Source organism: Falco biarmicus, chromosome W, assembly GCF_023638135.1.
Source record: "Falco biarmicus isolate bFalBia1 chromosome W, bFalBia1.pri, whole genome shotgun sequence".
NCBI lineage: Eukaryota > Metazoa > Chordata > Aves > Falconiformes > Falconidae > Falco > Falco biarmicus.
The window spans coordinates 22,313,743-22,332,092 of NC_079310.1; the positions used below are offsets into that span (position 1 = coordinate 22,313,743).

At 37.3% G+C, this 18,350-nt stretch overlaps 1 protein-coding gene across 1 annotated transcript in view; it reads right to left on the reverse strand.

Annotated features, from left to right (window-relative positions):
• Positions 1-18,350, reverse strand: part of LOC130142024 (poly(A) RNA polymerase GLD2-like) — a gene marked incomplete at its 5' end in the record, with an annotated part of 44,661 nt that overhangs the window by 4,072 nt on the left and 22,239 nt on the right. Inside the window, 3 exon segments of the mRNA XM_056323426.1 lie at positions 3,999-4,090; positions 11,493-11,629; positions 17,346-17,418. Of these exon segments, the coding sequence (XP_056179401.1) occupies positions 3,999-4,090; positions 11,493-11,629; positions 17,346-17,418 (302 nt within the window).

Genomic DNA, 18,350 nt, shown 5'->3' on the forward strand with positions numbered 1-18,350 from the left:
CAGAATATGATTTTGCATATTAAAATGTTTTGAAACTTACTACACACATCCCCCTTGGAGCTGTTTACTTTAGATTCATCTCATTCAACAGCTTCTCAGTTAAATACAAGGAGTATAGTAAAATATTTACTATAATTTTTAATGTAAGTACCACTAACTGCTGTAAAAATAGATTTTATCAGCTCATAGTTATTGTAGAATAACTAAGTTAACAATTTGGGGCTTAAGCCCTTCAAAAAGACTAATTTTTGCTAACACAATGAAAAAATGTTCCAAAGTACTAATTGAAGGATTAAAAAAGTAGTCCTTGCTACTAATAAGGTTGCCAACATTAAAGTAACAAATACTAGAGAATTATGATGTAGAGACTATGCATTACAGTGTTCTACAATACAAATTTTATATGGGTTTTTTTGCCTTAGAGAGCTGCTTAAATATGTGGTGTATTTCACGCTGGCAGGATTCATAAAAATCCTCAAGGGCCATCAAACCATAGAAATATTTGCTAGATCAGGTAGCTTTTTTGTTTATTTGGTTATGAATTCCTTTTATTCACATAGGGACATATAGTCAAATAAAGCATTAAACAGACATCAGAAGGGATTATGCCATTACAGAGACTGGGACTTCAGTTTTGCAATGTTCCATGACACTGGGTTTGTTACTGAAAGTTATTTAAATTCAAAATTAAATAAATTGTTTCAAGCAACAAATGTTTTGGGCATGTTTCTAAAAGATTTTTCTTCAAACTACCTATAAAGATTTTTTAATGGATGTTCACAGGCAGATTTATTTTACTTTAGAATGCATCATACATTTAGATTGGAGCAGAAAACTGGCCATCAAATAAGAAGTACCTAGTCCTCTAAAACCAGTCACATAATTTGACACAGTGACTTACTGCCAGTAAGAACTCCCCACTCCTTATTGTGTGAAGCAGTACAGCATATGTGATGTCAACTGTTTCTTTAATGCTAGGACCTTTATGTACTTTGTGCAGCTTTGCTTTAAAAGAAAAACAAAATTCTTAATTTGACAATCTTCTAAAATGGGGGGGGGGGGGGAAGAGGTGCTCTTCCTGGTCACAAAAATTGACTCATTTCTTCCCTTTATTCTTCCTGCATATTTACTGACTGTCAAGAGATAAACTCATTACCTAGAGCACAGCAAGAATGATTTTGCAATCAGCTACTATTTACAACACTACATTTCCTAACCATCATGACAGTGAGAGTCCATCATAAGTTATTTTGTTCACACACAGACACAAGAATATTAAAAAGTAATAGAACTTTAACACATGCTTAAGGGAAACGCTAAAGGGGATCATCTTTCCAAATGAAAATACAAGAAATCATAAAACTTCAGAACTTCTGGAAAGCAAGCTCTGAGGAATTACTTTTAGAATTATTTTTAACATGTGAATCTGAAAGATTTAAAAGTACAAGCATGAATCAGGTACAGCTCAGACAGCTTCTGATCCAGTTTACCTAAATGACTATCAGTTTGTCTCACAAAATTGCCAAGTTTCTAGCTTTTCCAAACTGTGTCTTTTTTCAACAGGATAATATATTATTTGATATAGAGAAGAGTGAAACTGAAACCAGAGTAGTCTCTAACAATTTTGAGCTTCTGACAAGGAATGTTCACAAACATTAGCTAAAATCAAAGTTATCTGTATCCCTATAATAGTAATAGCCTGTTAGATTTTAAGCTATCTGAAAAAGAGCATCTTTACATTTGTTTCTCAAACAGCAGAAATACAATGAGAATCAGTCTTAAGGCTGATAAAAATTAAAACAGAATTTTTTTTTCTTTGAGTAAGCCTAAATATAAAGCTACATGTAGAATTATGGCAACTTGCAGATATAGGCTTCTCAATTTATCAAATGTATTCTTGCATATATTTTTAATATTTTAAATATAAGTTACTGGAATTTTAGTCCACTAAACTGAAAATGTGACAGACTTGGAAGCCAAAATATGTTGACATGTTTAGCTAGCTTTTAAAAGTTTCTTCTCAAAGTACACAGAAGTTTATCTACATACTTTGTTAAACTAGTTCAGCTTAATTCCTTTATAAACAAGAAGCTTATTTCAAGTTGAAATAGGAAGTTTAATTTTTCCTTTCCAATTTAGAAGTAAAAACGTGGTATGCAAGGATAAAACCCACTCTTAAGTCTTGAAGCACATAGTAACATGAAGGAGTCAGATGTGCCACCTATAGGTAATTTTGCTTTTTTAATAGTTCAAATGCCAAAACACACTCTTAAAAGTTGTATGTAATTAAGCCCATTTAATATGCATTCTAAAATGCCTGTTTTGTATGTTGATATTCTATTTTCCAAGCTGACAGAAGGCAAACCTAATTATTCAACCACTTTGTAACATAAAAATATTGAGAGCTTGAAACACACAGGTTCTCCCCCCCCCCCCCAACCACAGTAGATAAGCATCACATGATGTCAGCAGACAGCTGCCCAGCATTCTCAGCTCCCACAAGAGATCAGAGCCTTGGCAATGTCTGCCCTGCACTATTCCAATCATTTCAGCTGCACAGATACTCTCAATTACATTTCTCAACTCTGACGCTGCAGAGTCAAGCATGCAGTCTTCTTCACAGGTTTCAGTGTATTTTTTCCCCTATGACCGGTAGTTCATTCTTTTTCCAAGTCAAATGAAGAAAAGGAATCCCATCATGTGGTTTCACACTGTCCATATGATTATAGCCAAGTTGGTGAGCTCCAGGCCACATAACACATTTCACCAGTAGGTAATTATTCTCTGCACAGAGCAGCACAAGTGCAGGAAGTTACATGTGCACACACACAGAGTGCACTCCCACCCCCCAGGAATCTTTAGTAGTGTCTGTGCCTAACCACAAGACTCCTGCCTTATTCCTCCCATGCATCCCAGAAAAGTTTTTTCCAGTCTCTAATAACTATTTCTGTACAATTTGGATCCTGTCCAAGTTTTATTCTTTTATCCTAAAACTTCAACCCTTGATATAGTGATCCTAATAGCCTCCCATTTATTTACAGCCAGGGCCCAGGCCACCTCCCCCCATTTCAAAACTTCCCTCTCCACCCCAGTGTCCTAAACCACCTACTTCTAATTCTGCTCCTACTCCACCTTGGTTCCCTATCAGTGGTCTCTTGTCCAATCAATTCCCCTTCATCTGCTGCATTCTGATTCTTGCTCCCCTTTCTTATCTCAGTGTTAACTGTTTTCAGTTACAGGGTAGCTCTCAGTCCTTCCCTGCTTCTCTTTTCATTCTCCTCTAACATCTCAATCTGTCTCTTAGACTATAATTTTCTCTTTCAGTGGTCCAAGCTTCATCTTGTACACATGCTAACTATTCACCTTCTCTATGTAGACTCCCCATGGCATTTGCAAGGCACTAAAGAGCACATGAAGCAGGTTTCCTGTATCATGCTACTGCCCAGTTCAGCCTGAACTAAGGCGGCTAAGATATGCAAATCCAAAAGGTAGCCTAGATTTACCCTCTGTGGAAACTACGTTCACCAGACAACCAAAAATAGCAACCCCAAGGGGATCAACAAACATGTAATCTAGTTACTGCTAGGACTTGTGATGCCAGAGCATTACTAGAACAAAGAATATTCTTAGAGAGGAATCTGAATATGTGCACACTGTTTTTTCAGGAGCTCCATCTTGACAAAACTGAAGACTACTTCTGCAGAGCAGGAAAACACACACTACTGCCGTTCCTCGTCAAAGTCCTAATCCATGTTCCAAAATAACAGGACAATAAGTCCTCTTGAAGAAAGAGTCAGAACTATTTTTAAATACTACAGAAATTAAAGCTTCCTTCTCAAATGTTTTTTGCAAGACTATTTACATTGCTTAAATGTCATTTTCTATGTAAATATATTACACACACATTATTAAAACACTACCAAGGTAAAGTCTAATTGACAGATTCACATATTCAGTGTTTTAACAGTTTAAAATTATAATGCAGCTTTACATTTTACCTTCTACACAAATAAATTTGTTTCTCCATTCAAAACCATCAGGTCATGGAACAGCTTTGGCCTCACGAACTGAAATAATTTGATGGTTCCAACTAGGGAAAAGGAAAACAATTCACAGACCTTTTAAGTCTTGATTCTGAATTAATAACATCAGTTTACATTAAAAAATTGACAAATTGCTATGTCATAAGCCTAGATAGCACAGTACTTTATAATAAGGAATAATTTAGAATAAACAGTAATTCACTATATAAGAGTAAGGAACGATGGGTAGGAAACAAGAAAAAGTTTTCCACAAACACAAAAGTATATTTACAAAAACATCTGCAAAAGAGAACATGAGAGTTTCTATGAATAACATATTCATGACAAAATATTTTTCCCCCCTTCAAAAAACATCAGCATGGACATCTACATTTATTTCTAAGTTACAAATAAATTATAGCGTCAAATTTATCTTTCAGCATTTTCTGTGGGGAAAAGTAACATAAGGAGTTTAAGTGCAGATGACATCACATGTTGCATTCTATTAAAAAAATAATCAACAAGATATATAAAGATAGCATGCTTAAAGGCCAGCATTCCTAGTGCAAGGAAGCTATGAGAAAAAGTACTAATACTTTGTGTATGGTGAATCTTCTACAACTGCAACAACTCAAATGCAAATTTGAAGAAAGCCTATTACTTTCTGCGCACAATTTTACAAGAACAAAACCATAGGAAATGATCACACAAATAGGAACAGCAGTGCAGTTTAGAGGACAATCTTTATGATGCTTAGCATAATGCTATGCCGAACATAAATGGAAGCCAAAGCAGCCACTTGCTTTATGTTCTTTGTTCTAAGCTTTATACTCCTAACCAATTCTAATCAGCCAGTTTTCAGCCGCTCTTAACTAAACCAGGAAACTACCGTATCAGCAAAAGGCCTGGATCACCACACACCAAGGAGCTTGGCTAGGTGCATCAGCCACCTGCAGAACGCCTATAAGTATCAACTGTAAATCAAAATACAGTCTGTAAATCCTCAGTTAAATTTGGAAGAACTCTCTGCTCCCTAGGCCACAGATTAGCTGTCATAACTCCATTAAGTCAGTGGTGATAAGACAGTTTACAACAGCTAAATATCTGTGTCTACGATTCTACAGGTTAGCTTGGAAACAGCTCATGATTAAAGCCACTTATGAAAGTTAGCTATCATTTAAGAATACAAGTAGGACCATTTTTAATATTTCAAAAAGGTGCAAGACACAGCATATGAAGCGTAGTTTAGGATACCTCAGTTTACTTATTCACCCACTGCTGTGCATATTTAACTTCTCTTGATATATTCTTTAGAAAATTAGTACAGATGATAAATTTTCTAGCATTCAAAACTAAATACAGTTTTCCTTCTAACCCATCACTCTCCTTAATTCCCATATTAGACTACTTCTGCAAGAATAAGAGAAGTTGTGAACGTGAAGCACCAAATACTTTCCTATCACATCTTTTTAATAAACTACCATCAACCACAAGCTTAATAAGAAATTCAGATGAATTGCTAAAAAAAAAATAATAATAAAAACATAGCAGCACAAAAAAAAAAAATAATTAGAGCATCAAAGAAGCTTAAACTGCAGCTCCAGAACATTGGTCATGAGCAGAAGCTGCTTACAGTGCTGACAGTTCAACTCTCCTGCCTTGTCTAAAATCTTATTTAAAAAAAAAATAAAAATCAGAGATATCCAGGCCAGTCAGTTACACAACAAATATTCGATCTCTGGTTAAAACAAGCAGTACTGTTTTACTTCAAACATGTAATTCTTCTCTTAACTTCTTTCTTTCTTTCTACCTGGCTTAATTTCTCAGCAAAACCTAAATGTGTTTATTATAAACTGATTTAGCAAGAAGCAACAAAAAAAGTTACGTTTCTAGCTATTTAAACAGCTTTGCATTTAGACTTGAAAACTACTTTATCTAATAGCATCATTAAACCTTCACTTGGTACCAAAATCTGAGCTAGAAATTGTCAACAGCAAGTTATTCGTGCATTGATTTTAACCATTTTGGCTTGCACATAATTATTACCAATGCAAAGTTAATACTCTCTGCATACACATTTTTCAATCCATAAATTAACAATAACCATTTGAACAGCTTTCTCAATCGTCAGTTATTTCTGGTATCACTGCTCCTCATGAAGAAGGCAAGAATCTGAAAGAAAAAGACCAGGGACTTCCAAGTGTAAGTCTGTATGAATACACTACAAATAAATGTAAAAGCTTATATTTTCCAGAGTATTCTTATAAGCCAAAGCTACTTGCAGAAACACATTAAGATGGGTACAAATTACGAGTATATTCAATTAAATATAGTTCTATTAAAAAAATCACTTTATTACCTGACCAATTCTGCCCTGAAGAGAACCACAAACAATCGCATTTTATGTTTTGTCATAACTGATTTCATCATTTCCACCAAATACAACTTAATCAACAAATGATCTTAAACAACCATTACATAACTTCAGACAATAAATCCAAGAGAAGTACAGTCCCAAAGGACAGTATCTAGGCCCCCTATACCAAAAAATGGGATTGATTGCACAGAACTATCTTTGAAGAATGGCATGTGCAGGCTGAGAGCTTATGGATTAAAATTAGAGACCAAGCCAACAAAAGAAATTTTGTGGCTGGTATCTACTACAGGCCACCTGATCAAGGAAAGGAGGTTGATGAAGAGAGAGTTCTTCAACTGCAGGAAGCATCATGCTCACAGGCCCTGATCCTGATAGGGGACTTGAACCACCCAGACATCCACTGGAAAAGTGGCACAGAGAACTGCAAGCAGTCCAGGAAACTACAGGAGTGCGTTGAGGACAGCTTCCTAGTACAGGTGAAGGAGAGCCCAACCAGAGGAGACGCACTGCTGGACCCCTTGCTCACTAATGCAGAAAAACTTATCGGAGAGGTCAGGATTGGAGGTAGCCTGGGCTGCAGCAATCATGCCCTGGTAGAGTTCTCCATCTTGAGGGGTACAGGATGAGTAAAAAGTAGAGTCAGGACCCTAAACCTCAGAAAGGCAAGCTTTCAGCTGTTTAGAGTGCTAGCGCACAGGATCCCATGGGAAACTGCCCTCAGAGAGAAAGGAGCTAGTGAGAGCTGGAAAATATTTAAAGACATTTTTCTTAGGGCGCAAGAGCTCTCAGTCCTAATGTGCAAGAAGTTAGGCAGGAGAGGTAGAAGACCAGCTTGACTAAGTCAAGACCTCTTAGCCAAATGAAAACACAAAACCAAAACACATAGGCAGTGGAGGAAGGAATATACGCCCTAGGGAGATTATAGGGATATGGCCTAAGAGTGCAGGGAGAGGATCAGGAAAGCCAAGGCACAGCTGGAGCTGAACTTGGCTAGGGATGTGAAAAGTAACATGAAGGGTTTCTTCAGGTACATAGGACAAAAAAAAGGAAGATGAAAGAAAATGTACTCCCCCAACGAGCAAAATGGGAGAGCTGGCTACAACCGGTGTGAAGAAGTCTGAGGTACTCAACAAATTCTTTGCCACAGTCTTCAGTGCTCTAGCCATGCCGCCCAATTCACAGAATCCAAAGGCAGGTACTGAGAGAATGAAGAACCACCTGCTGTAGAAGAAGATGAGGTTTGAGACCATCTAAGGAACCTGAAGGTGCACAAGTCCATGGGACCTGATGAGATACATTTGAGGGTCCTGAGGGAACCAGCAGATGAAGTGGCTAAGCCACTGTCCATCATATTTGACAAGTCACAGCAGACTGGTGAAGTTTCCAGCGACTGGAAAAGGGAAAACCACCCCCTTATTTCCCTTTTTAAAAATGAAAGGCTTGGGGAGTTACAGGCCACTCAGCCTCACCTCTGTGCTCAGAAGATCATGGAACAGATCCTCCTGGAAACTATGTTAAGGCATATGGAAAACAAAGAGGTGACAGCCAACATGGCTTCGCTAAGGGCAAATCATGCCTGACAAATTTGGCGGCCTTCTACTACAGGGTTACAGCATTGACAGATGAGGAAGAGTGACTGGTCATTACCTGGACTTGTGCAAAGCATCTGATACTGTCCCACACAGCAGCCTTATCTCTAAACTGGAGAGATATGGATTGGATGGATTCAGTGGATAAAGAATTGGCTGGTTGGTCACACTAAAAAAGTTGTGGTCAATAGCTCAATGTCCAGGTGGAGACTAGTGAAAAGTGGTATCCTTCAGGGGTCCATATTGAGACCAGTATTATTTAACATCTTTATCAGGGACACAGACAGCGGGACTGAGTGCACCCTCAGCAAGTTTGCAGAGGACTCCAAGCTCAGTGGTGTGGTTGATTCTCTAGAGGGAAGGGATGCCATCCAGAGGGACCTTAACAGAGAGATGGCCCTTGCAAACCTCATGAAGTTCAACAAGGCCAAATACAAGATCCTGCACGTGGGTCAGCAATCCCAAGCACAAATCCAGGCTGAGCAATGAGTGGATTAAGCAGCCCTGCAGACAAGGATTTAGGGGTATTGGTGGATGAAAAACGACATGAGCCAGCAATGTGTGCCTGTAGCCCAGAAAGCCAATCACATCCCTGGCTACATAAAAAGGAACATGGCCAGCAGGTCAAGGGAGGTGATTCTGCCCCTCTACTCTACTCTTGTGAGACCCCACCTGGACTATCATGTTCAGGTCTGGAGTCCTCAGCACAGGAAAGACATGGACCTGCTCAAGCAGGTGCAGAGGAGGGCCACAAAAGTGATCGGAGGGATGGAACACCTCTCCTATGAGGAAAGGCTGAGAGAGTTGGGGTTGTTCAGCCTGGAGAAGAGAAGGCTCTGGGGAGACCTTATTGTGGCCTTTCAATACTTAGAGGGGGCTTATAAGAAAGATGGGGACAGATGTTTTAGTAGGGACTGTAGCGATAGGACAAGGGGTAAGGGTTTTTAACTGAAAGAGAGTAGATTCAGACTAGATGTAAGGAAGAAACTCTTTACTGTGAGGGTGGTGAGCCACTGGAACAGGTTTTCCCAGAGAGGTGGTAGATGCCCCATCCCTGGAAGCATTCAAGGTCAGGTTGGCCGGGGCTCTGAGCAACCTGATCTAGTTGAAGATATCCTTGCTCATTGCAGAGGGATTGTACTAGATGATCTTTGGAGGTTCCTTCCAACCCAAACCATTCTATGATTCAGACGTAAAATACTAGTTCTTCCATGAAAGGCAGAACTAACAGAGCCCTATGTTGGGCTTATTTAACTCATCCTTATTCCTACCTATAATGTTGTTTCCATCAGCAACCTCAAAGCAAAGATAACTTATACTGTGATATATGATGTGGTACATGATACTATTTGTTCTCAATGGCAGGCTGTCACACACACACAAACATTTAAATCCCATGTTCTGCCCACCTTTTCCTCCACATGGGTACTGAGTTTCTCTTCTCCAGCCAGTTTCCAGTTTTTATGAAGCTACCATAATTTTGGTATCTTCAAGACACATACTCCACTCCTTTCAAATGGGAATTATAATTACCCGGAATACAGAGATGGTCAAGTAAACAGTACAACTAAGTTACTTCTGTAGTAGAAAAATTTAGAGATAATATAGATTGCTGCATTAGGTGCGTCATTGCCTGATATAACTTCTCAGCTATGTAACATTTTCACCACAGGAATACTAATGATTATTTTTTAAAAAAAATAATTCACAGGGTCTTTTTTTTTTTTTGTTTTTATAACAAAATATTACCAGTCAAATATTTAAAAGGTACTTAACACTGGAAAAAACCTAACTAGATATTCTTTTACTGTTTGAAAAAAAAAAAAAACAAACCAATCTTTTCTTCCCTTTACTTCAGCAACCAATCTGTCTTCATTCACCACTTTTCAAGCTTTGTTTTAACCAGAAGCTTCCCCATGCCTCTGCAATTAAATTGAGGTAACATTTTTTCCCCTTATATATGATCATCACAAGAGGTAACATTAATATATTGCCATCAGTTCAAGTACTGATACTGCAGCATTGTTAGTCTTCATACTTCTTAGTATATCCTGCATATCTAACAGCAGGCAAAAAGAAATAATCTTCCCTTAAAGTAACCCAACACAGGGACCAGCTACTCATTTATGCAGAAATCTGCTCTTGATTCTGTTTCACAAGCACCCAAACCAGGAAGGTCAAATTACATATTTTTCTTGCATTTGGGCAAGGCCTTCCTTGCTAGTTTGCACAGACAAACCAGAAACAACTTCTTTAGTGTAAAAGATATTTACTAAATCGACCTCTTTCATATATGAAGATTAACAACTCATTATACAGATGAGTAGTAAAGGATGCATCTAGTGTCCCATATAAATTAGGAACTTGAGGATATTCTCCAGCAACATCCAATTCACCTCTTCAGCAAACAGCAGTTTGCCAGCTAAAAAGACAGTACTCAGGAGAAACATTTAGGACAAAAGACTATTCCCTTATCTGCAGAGACTGTGGAAGGAAAATCCTTTATGAGAAAATTTCTCAGAATCAGGCTTAAAGCATGCAAAAAGTGCAATTAGTTCATGAATTGCCACAGGACATATGGATTTAGTTCACATATTCCACATGTGGTACATGCCCCAGCAATGTTTTAAAGATTTCATGATCACTCATTTCTTACATTGAAGTAAAACATGAACACTTCAAAAATAATAATGAATATCCAGCAGTTACACATTTTGTTCTCCTTCCAGGAAATGGATACGATGCACTACATAGGACAGAAACATGTATGAACCAACTACCTCAGAAACAAGTTCTTAAGGAGATCTTTAAGCTTAAGTACAGCCATTTGGTGTTTCACATGGACAAGCAATCTTTATAAGAAACTCTAGTGACCATTTGGCAAAGTGCTCATAATCTACAGCTTTCTCAAATTCACTCACAATTTTAGCTTCTATTTCTCTTCTACAAGGAAGTCCAGATGCCAAAATTAAATTCAAGATTCTAGCAAACTAACAAGGTTAGTGAGCCAACTATATTATGGGAGAAGTCCTCACTAGATATGGCCTATATACTTTGACTATAATACAAGTGAAAAGAGCCACCTGGTCAGTAATCTGCATTGACTTGGCATGACAGAAGACAAGTGTGGCTATTAAGGTTCGAATAATCCCATATCACAATCAATACCTTAACTACACCTAAGAAGAATAGATCTTTCTCATACAGACATATGCAATTTTAAAATAGTGCAATATAACAAAACCCAGCTATTTTTAAAGGACAAAGCTATCTAACTTTCAGCAGCTATTTTACAGGATAATCTGTTTGGCTAAGCAAAAGATGTCAGACACTATCAACATTCCTATTGTCCTTTAGTCTTTTCACCCATTTCCTCTCTATCAGTTATCACTCCTATATTACTGTTATTCTCTTCTCTTCAAGGGTCATAAAGTGTTGATATATTGAATAAAAGGAATCAAAATTTTACATATTCTAAAACACTAAGATGAGCTTATTACTTACTCAAATTCTGTGGCATAATATTTGAAGAAGCCTATTAGCAAATCTCCAAGGCTTGATCCATTTTTTGAGAGATAATGAGGAATGGTACGTGGAACTTTATGAACAAGATGCAACTGCATAGTAGGATTAAAACATTCCTGCCCAAATAAAATCAGAGAGTATATATATATATACACACATACACACACAGACTTAATCTAGGTGCATATATTTTTTCACAACAGAAAAGCTGCCCATCTGCTTATTAGAGGTTCAAGGACACATGCAAACAAACAGCTCTTTCTCTTGCACTCCTGTTGGATGCTAGTTACTTCCCACGAGCTCAGGTAAAATCATCTTGCACAGGAGCGTCCGAGACCATCCCTTGCCTTCTATTTGCTAAATAATTTTATCATGGGAGAATCTGAGCTGGACTTGTGTTTACATGCTAGTAAAACCACATGAACGGAAGCTGAGTAAGATAGCCTGCACTGAGCTGGCTGCAGTCAAACCAAAATAAGAGTAGGTGAAGCTAATGCACTTATTGCCAAGTTCCCATAACTGTGGTACAGAAACTCTCAATCTGAAAGAAAGGCCCGACTTATTCTTCCCCACAGCACAGAGTTAAAATTAGATGTCAAACCCAGTAGCTCCAATATGAACCTGCATCCTCCCACATGGTGAGTTCAAAGACTGCAGTAGCACCTCTAGCAAACTTACCTGAAAGAATAAGTTATACAGAAAACCCGAATACACAGAATGCAGCATTTAAGCTGGAGTATGCTTTTCTTTGGGGGAGAAGAAGGAGTCAGCTTTGTTATAAAGGAAAGCCAGCTTTAAAAGGAATCTACACAAGACTAAATTAACATGGTTTTAAATCTGCTATACAGTTTGGGTGTCCATCACATCCTTTAGGTTCTCCTCTATGTACCCCAGTCTCTCAGAAGAATATATATCTTCTATTGCTAGCTAGAGAAACTATTTTTAAAACCTGGTAATACCAGGATACTACATTTTACAGCAATGTATTTTAAGGAAAATAAACCCAAGACACACAAATACAAGTTCTACATCCACATAAGGACATACATCTACGTAAATGTAGGGACCCATTCAATCATTACTATCTCCCCTTCCACTCCTTTGTTATTTTAAGGAATAGTATCAATATCACTTTATAGTACTAGATTATCACTGGAACAGCTATACACTGTAATACTATTTCTACATTCACAGCAGGCTCTGAGAAAAGCATGGATAGCAATAAAACCAGTAGGATTGGAAAGTTTCAGACTCCTGTCCTCTTTTGCCAGCTCTAGCAAGGCTTCCTGGAACTTTGCACAATACCTTATGGGAGAAAAAGCCATTCTTCTAGCTGTGAAAAATTTAAGGTCTTATTCTCACATGATATAACTTTGCATATAAAGTATTATTATAGTTAGCAGGGCTCAGAATGTAACAGTTTACAATCCAACAGAACACACCAAAAACATGGAAACAGACATAAAAAGCAGATACGCAGCATACATATTGTGGATAACTGGCTAGCTGAAAAGGGTCACATAGACATAGTCCAGCTGGCTGGACAAAAATGCACATCGCTCTCAGCTTATCTGAAGTAAAACAAAAATACACTATCCTTGGCTGTTCTTGTTACACAATAACAGGAAGATCGTGGTGGGAAAAGAATGTTACAGGTGGGAACAGATAACTACAGAAGAGAAACTAGGGGCGGGCTTGGTATTTAGGCAACTAACCAATAATGAGCTTAACTTTTGTAATATGTATGAGCTAATTATAAGAAGGCATAAAAGGTGACTGTAAGGGACAATAAACGAAGTCTGCTGATCACTCATATTGAGTGACTGTGTCTTCCCTCTGTCGCAACACATATAAAGATCTAAGAGGGAAACAGTTGTTCATAGATTATACAATATATACAGTTTTAACCCTAATGTTAATCAGATAGGTTACTGAAGTGAAAGTCACTCCTTGCTCACACCCACAGAAAGTTGTGGAAGAATCACAAATAAATTAATTTAGTATTAGCAGTATAACAGCTCATGAGGAAATGGGCATGGGGGGAAAAAGGAATGAGAACAATGGCTGCTGTCCTCCAACAATACAAAACAGAAATGCAATGAAACTACAACAGATGTCTACTAATGCCAATAAGTTAATATGGGAAGAGGGAGGGGTATTTCATCTGTCTGAAATACAGTTTCTTATGGAGGAAAATTACTATTACCAGATTAGAGTTTTACATGTAAACCCAAATAAGTATTCAATATATCAATAACCACAGTAGATTAAGTTCATTTCTTAACAAAGCAATCACTCGGTGTCCACTGAACAAGAGATCAGACCAGCCACAGGATACCTAGGCTCATTTTTCTGCTTTGCCACAGAAACCCCATGAAACTCTATTAGCCTCCCTCTGCTTCCGTTCACCTATTGTAAAACAGGAATAACAATACTTCCTGCTAGAGGGACTCAGGGAATAACTAGATAAACAGAACAAGGTACAGATTATAGATTCTGCACATAAGGGAGGTTGGTAATAAAACAGTATTACAAAGCATCCTTCAAATTAGCTTAGTTTCAAGTAGGCCTTCCTGTAAGTTTTACTTTTTTAACTTGCTCTAGAAGACAAGTAATTCAACTTCTTTTAAAACTAGTCCCCAATTTGCTTGCTGCGTCTTTGCCTCATTCCATCTTAAGAAAAATGGAAAATTCAAGATTTCATTGAGAAACAAATATAGATGAGCTATCCATTATTTCAAAATGCCACAGAAAAAGGGACCCCCAAATTTTTTTTTCCCCCTGCTAGATCTCTAATCTTTACTTTGGTTGACTGATTTCTCAGGGAAACATTAGCATTCAGCAAGATGTTTTATATTCAAGCTACATAATGCTTATGCATATTCTCATTCCAACTTACACACTGGGAAAGGAACACAAGCATACATACAAAAAAAATATCTTTAAATTTGAATATCTTGATGTATGAGTTTAACTCTGTACAAGATTCTTCCTTCAAAAAAAGTTTACAGTAGTAACATCAGCACAGTATCTTGCCATTTTTTATAGGTATCTAGTCACATGCATAAAACACCCTTCTCCAGTCTTACAGATGAAGATTTAATTCATTTTTATACTTTAAACAAGTGCAACTCAAAGGGTGCAGCAAACTGTCTGTACAAGGACTGACTCCCACACATGAAGTAGCTACAGTAAGTACCATCCCATCTTCTGTCTCATCCCTTTGTAAGATATGGCTGCTCATGAAGCAGAAAAATCCACTCATGCTAGAGTCCACGAAGTTCACAATCCAGAGCACTAGTTGAGACCCAGCTCCATCTGGATTTAAGCTAATACACCAGTCTCCAGCGTTCCAGAGCAGCCCGAGGCACATGTTTCCCTTCTGACTCCCAGTTGCAGCAATGTTCACCTCTGGCAAATACACAGCAAGACAACCAGAAGCAATAGTGGACTAAACCACCACAGGTTCTCCAGAGCTTATCTGTGAAAGTCATAACACTTAGGCAAATTCTATATAAGCTTCAGAACTGATCAACACATTTTTGTGGGCTACTCATCTACCCCATCTGGCTCCAACACTCCCCCTGAACTAGCAGTTGAAAAACATCAGCTCAGTGCCAGCTGGAGACTCCCCCATGGCAAGAGAACATACAGGTGGTCAGATCTGGTGACTTTACAGGACTTCTCACCCATCACATCTCCAGTAGGGATACACCAAGTCACAGAATCTGCCTTTTGTTTCTCACTTAAGGTAAGCATGTCTCTCTTACACAGCACCTACAATTTAAAACAAGCAGTTTCCTTCAAAGCACAGAAATATTTTCAAACTGCAGGAGCTGCAAATTTCATTTGGAAAAAAACCCCACACCAACCACCAAGCAGAAACACCAAAACCACCCACAAACCCAACAGACTGTAAGTAGGGTGGTTTGTTTCAGAAAGGGAGAAGCAGCATTTACGTGTAGTATTAGGACAGAGACACAGCTTTGACTAGCTACAACCACAAAGAAAAATACATGGTTTCTTTGGATACTGACATTTGCCCATGTTTTCTATTTATTACTGCAAGCTACAAGACCAGAATAGTTTTGGTGTGTTTCCGATTTTCATTTTAAAATTTTTTTGCAGTATCAATATTCAGAAATTGTAACTTTCACCGCACATTTTAAGTGATTGCATTCCTAATGAAGACAGTAGACTAAAAATATATTTGCAAATTTCTAGCATAATTTTTTTTTTTAGTATCCTGATCCATAGTTTTAATTTGGGTTTATAGTAAGCATGTATAAAATATTATTTTTATTCTAGTTGTAATCCTAGAATATTTGTCCATACTCCAAAAGGCAAGATAGATAACCAACAAAGAAATCTATGTTGAAACAAGGTAAAAATGCTATTCCTACAGCAGCGTTCTAGAAACGCACGAACCTGCAAGTGTTTTACCACTGTCACAGGATACAAGTTAGAACTTTACATTTAGTACAAATTCATCAGATTTTTCAGCTTATGGTATTGTACGCTTACTTTAATGATTTAAACCATTAATATTAGTATAGTACTTTGAAGGCATTTACACAGTTCAAACACTACAAATATAAGTGTTTGAATTATTACTACAAAGAAGTCAAAATTACAGATTCTTACAGTTGTTTTCTTTAACTTACATGCTACACAAAAGATACTACAGCATATGAGCTTTAGGTAAATATAATTAGCAAATTTAGAAATTTAAAATCAATCCACCAGATAAAGCTAGGTGTACAAGAAATGAAAGACAGCTTCAAATGCTTAAAGCACTAATAATGAAGAGATTAGAAGGTACTACCTAAGCAGGGTTACAAAACAGAAATAAAACAGCTTACTATAGCTCAAAGCTTTCTTCTACATCTTGACTATTCTAATCACCCAAGATGGCTGACACCACAGTTCTTTCTCCCTAATGTACAGTGCCATCAAATATTCCCATTTCAGCATTATAGGAAGTATATGCAAAAGAAAGAATGACTTTCTGATACTACTACCTCAGCACAATTATCAGCAACAGTAAAAAAAAAACCAACACAAAGTAGACAGAGACAAACTATAGTAACTATGAATAAAGGGAAAAAACAAATTTAAGAAGTGACACATGAAAGGAAAGGAAGAAGAAATAAAGCATTCCTCTAAATAAATTATAGCATAGAACTATTCAGCAATAGCTCTTTTGTCCTCAGACAAATATTTAAGACAGTAGCTGTTATTTCTAGGTAATCTTCCTTAGATTAAGGCTCACTAATCACAGTCCTAATTCTGCAGAGGATCAAAGCACACCAATTTACAGAGTCCTCTGGAACTCAGAGTATGATCTAAAAATAACAGCAAAGTCCCCAAAAGGGGACAAATCTTGTTGGATTGAGGCCCAATTTTGTGAGGTCTGAAAAGTCTCCCTAAAACATATCATTCACTCCCTGCACCCAGAAATATCAAGCAACTCAGCTATGGGAAGGTATAGAATTCTGAAACACCACAGTTGGATGGAAACAACACTATTTAACACATTAAGAATTGAGCGTCAAAGTTACAGATGACAGGGATATTTTCAGGCCAGCATAAAGAAAATTATGTCAGCAGCTCTCATTAGCACTCATTTCCCACTGTGTGTGAAGTCTTCTTACATATAACAAACTTTTTACTAAAGAAATTATAAAAAGCAGCAAATAACTTTTCACACTTCTGTTTAGTGTATCAATGACCAAGCTTACAGACTGTGTTTAACTTAAACCATTAGATATTTAAGAATTCACATATTTTAGATAAGCAGCTTAATTTACTACACATATGTGTATGAGAGACACTTATTGGGTAATTTTTTTGGAGAAATGGAAGGATAGGTTCAGGTAGGGCTATAAAAAAAAGTTGAAAATTGCTATAATTCATGTAATTCACAGGTAACTATCATATCAACTACTGAAATTCCATCTTAGAAACATTTAAGAACTTCACTTCCATGCATTTTGTAAAATAAGTTTTCCCACAAATCTTTCTTTCTATTACTATATCTTGTATATCGTAGTATAAGGAGTTAATTCAGCTAAGGGAAGCTGTTACTAGGATACTGCTATTTGTAGAACACATGAAAAATTCTACAGCAGCTGGGTACAACTTGACTCTTAAAATTAATTTTAATTCACAGCTATAAGAAACTCATCTAGATTCCCTAAGGGAAAATCAGAGCTTTTTTTTTTTTTCCTTACATCTAATATGACTTTGTCACAGCACAGGAAGTCTCCAGATACTGCATAAGTACACATTCTTCAGCTGTAAAGTATTACATACCATCTCCAAAAGTAACCTAAAGATAAAAGTAACATTCAGCAGCAATTGCTAGAAACATCCCCATACAGTCTAATGCTGTTAGCTAGTCTACTAAACGGCAAACAGGTTATAAAGGTCATACAATTGTTTAGTTTATTTTGTGTTTGTTAGTATCATTAATGTCTATAACTTATGAAAGTCCTGAACAGGGAAAGCATATATTGCACAATACAAGTAACGGGGTGGGGGGAACACACAACCCTTCTCTCCCAGATTAGATGGTGCCATAGATAGGAAAAAAAAAAAAAAAACCCACCACCTAAAATATTCATATCCTACTCAAGCTACAGAACTGTTAAGAGCACTCCTCATACTAAAGCTTCAACATCATGTCTTCAACATGTCTTTAAAGAATTGGTCTACATCATTCACTAGGGAGAACAATAATTAAGTTCAGCACACAGGACTGACTTGGGACTTAATTCACCCTTCAGACAAGGTCTCACAGGGTAACAGATGTTACAAAATACTTTTTCCATAGGG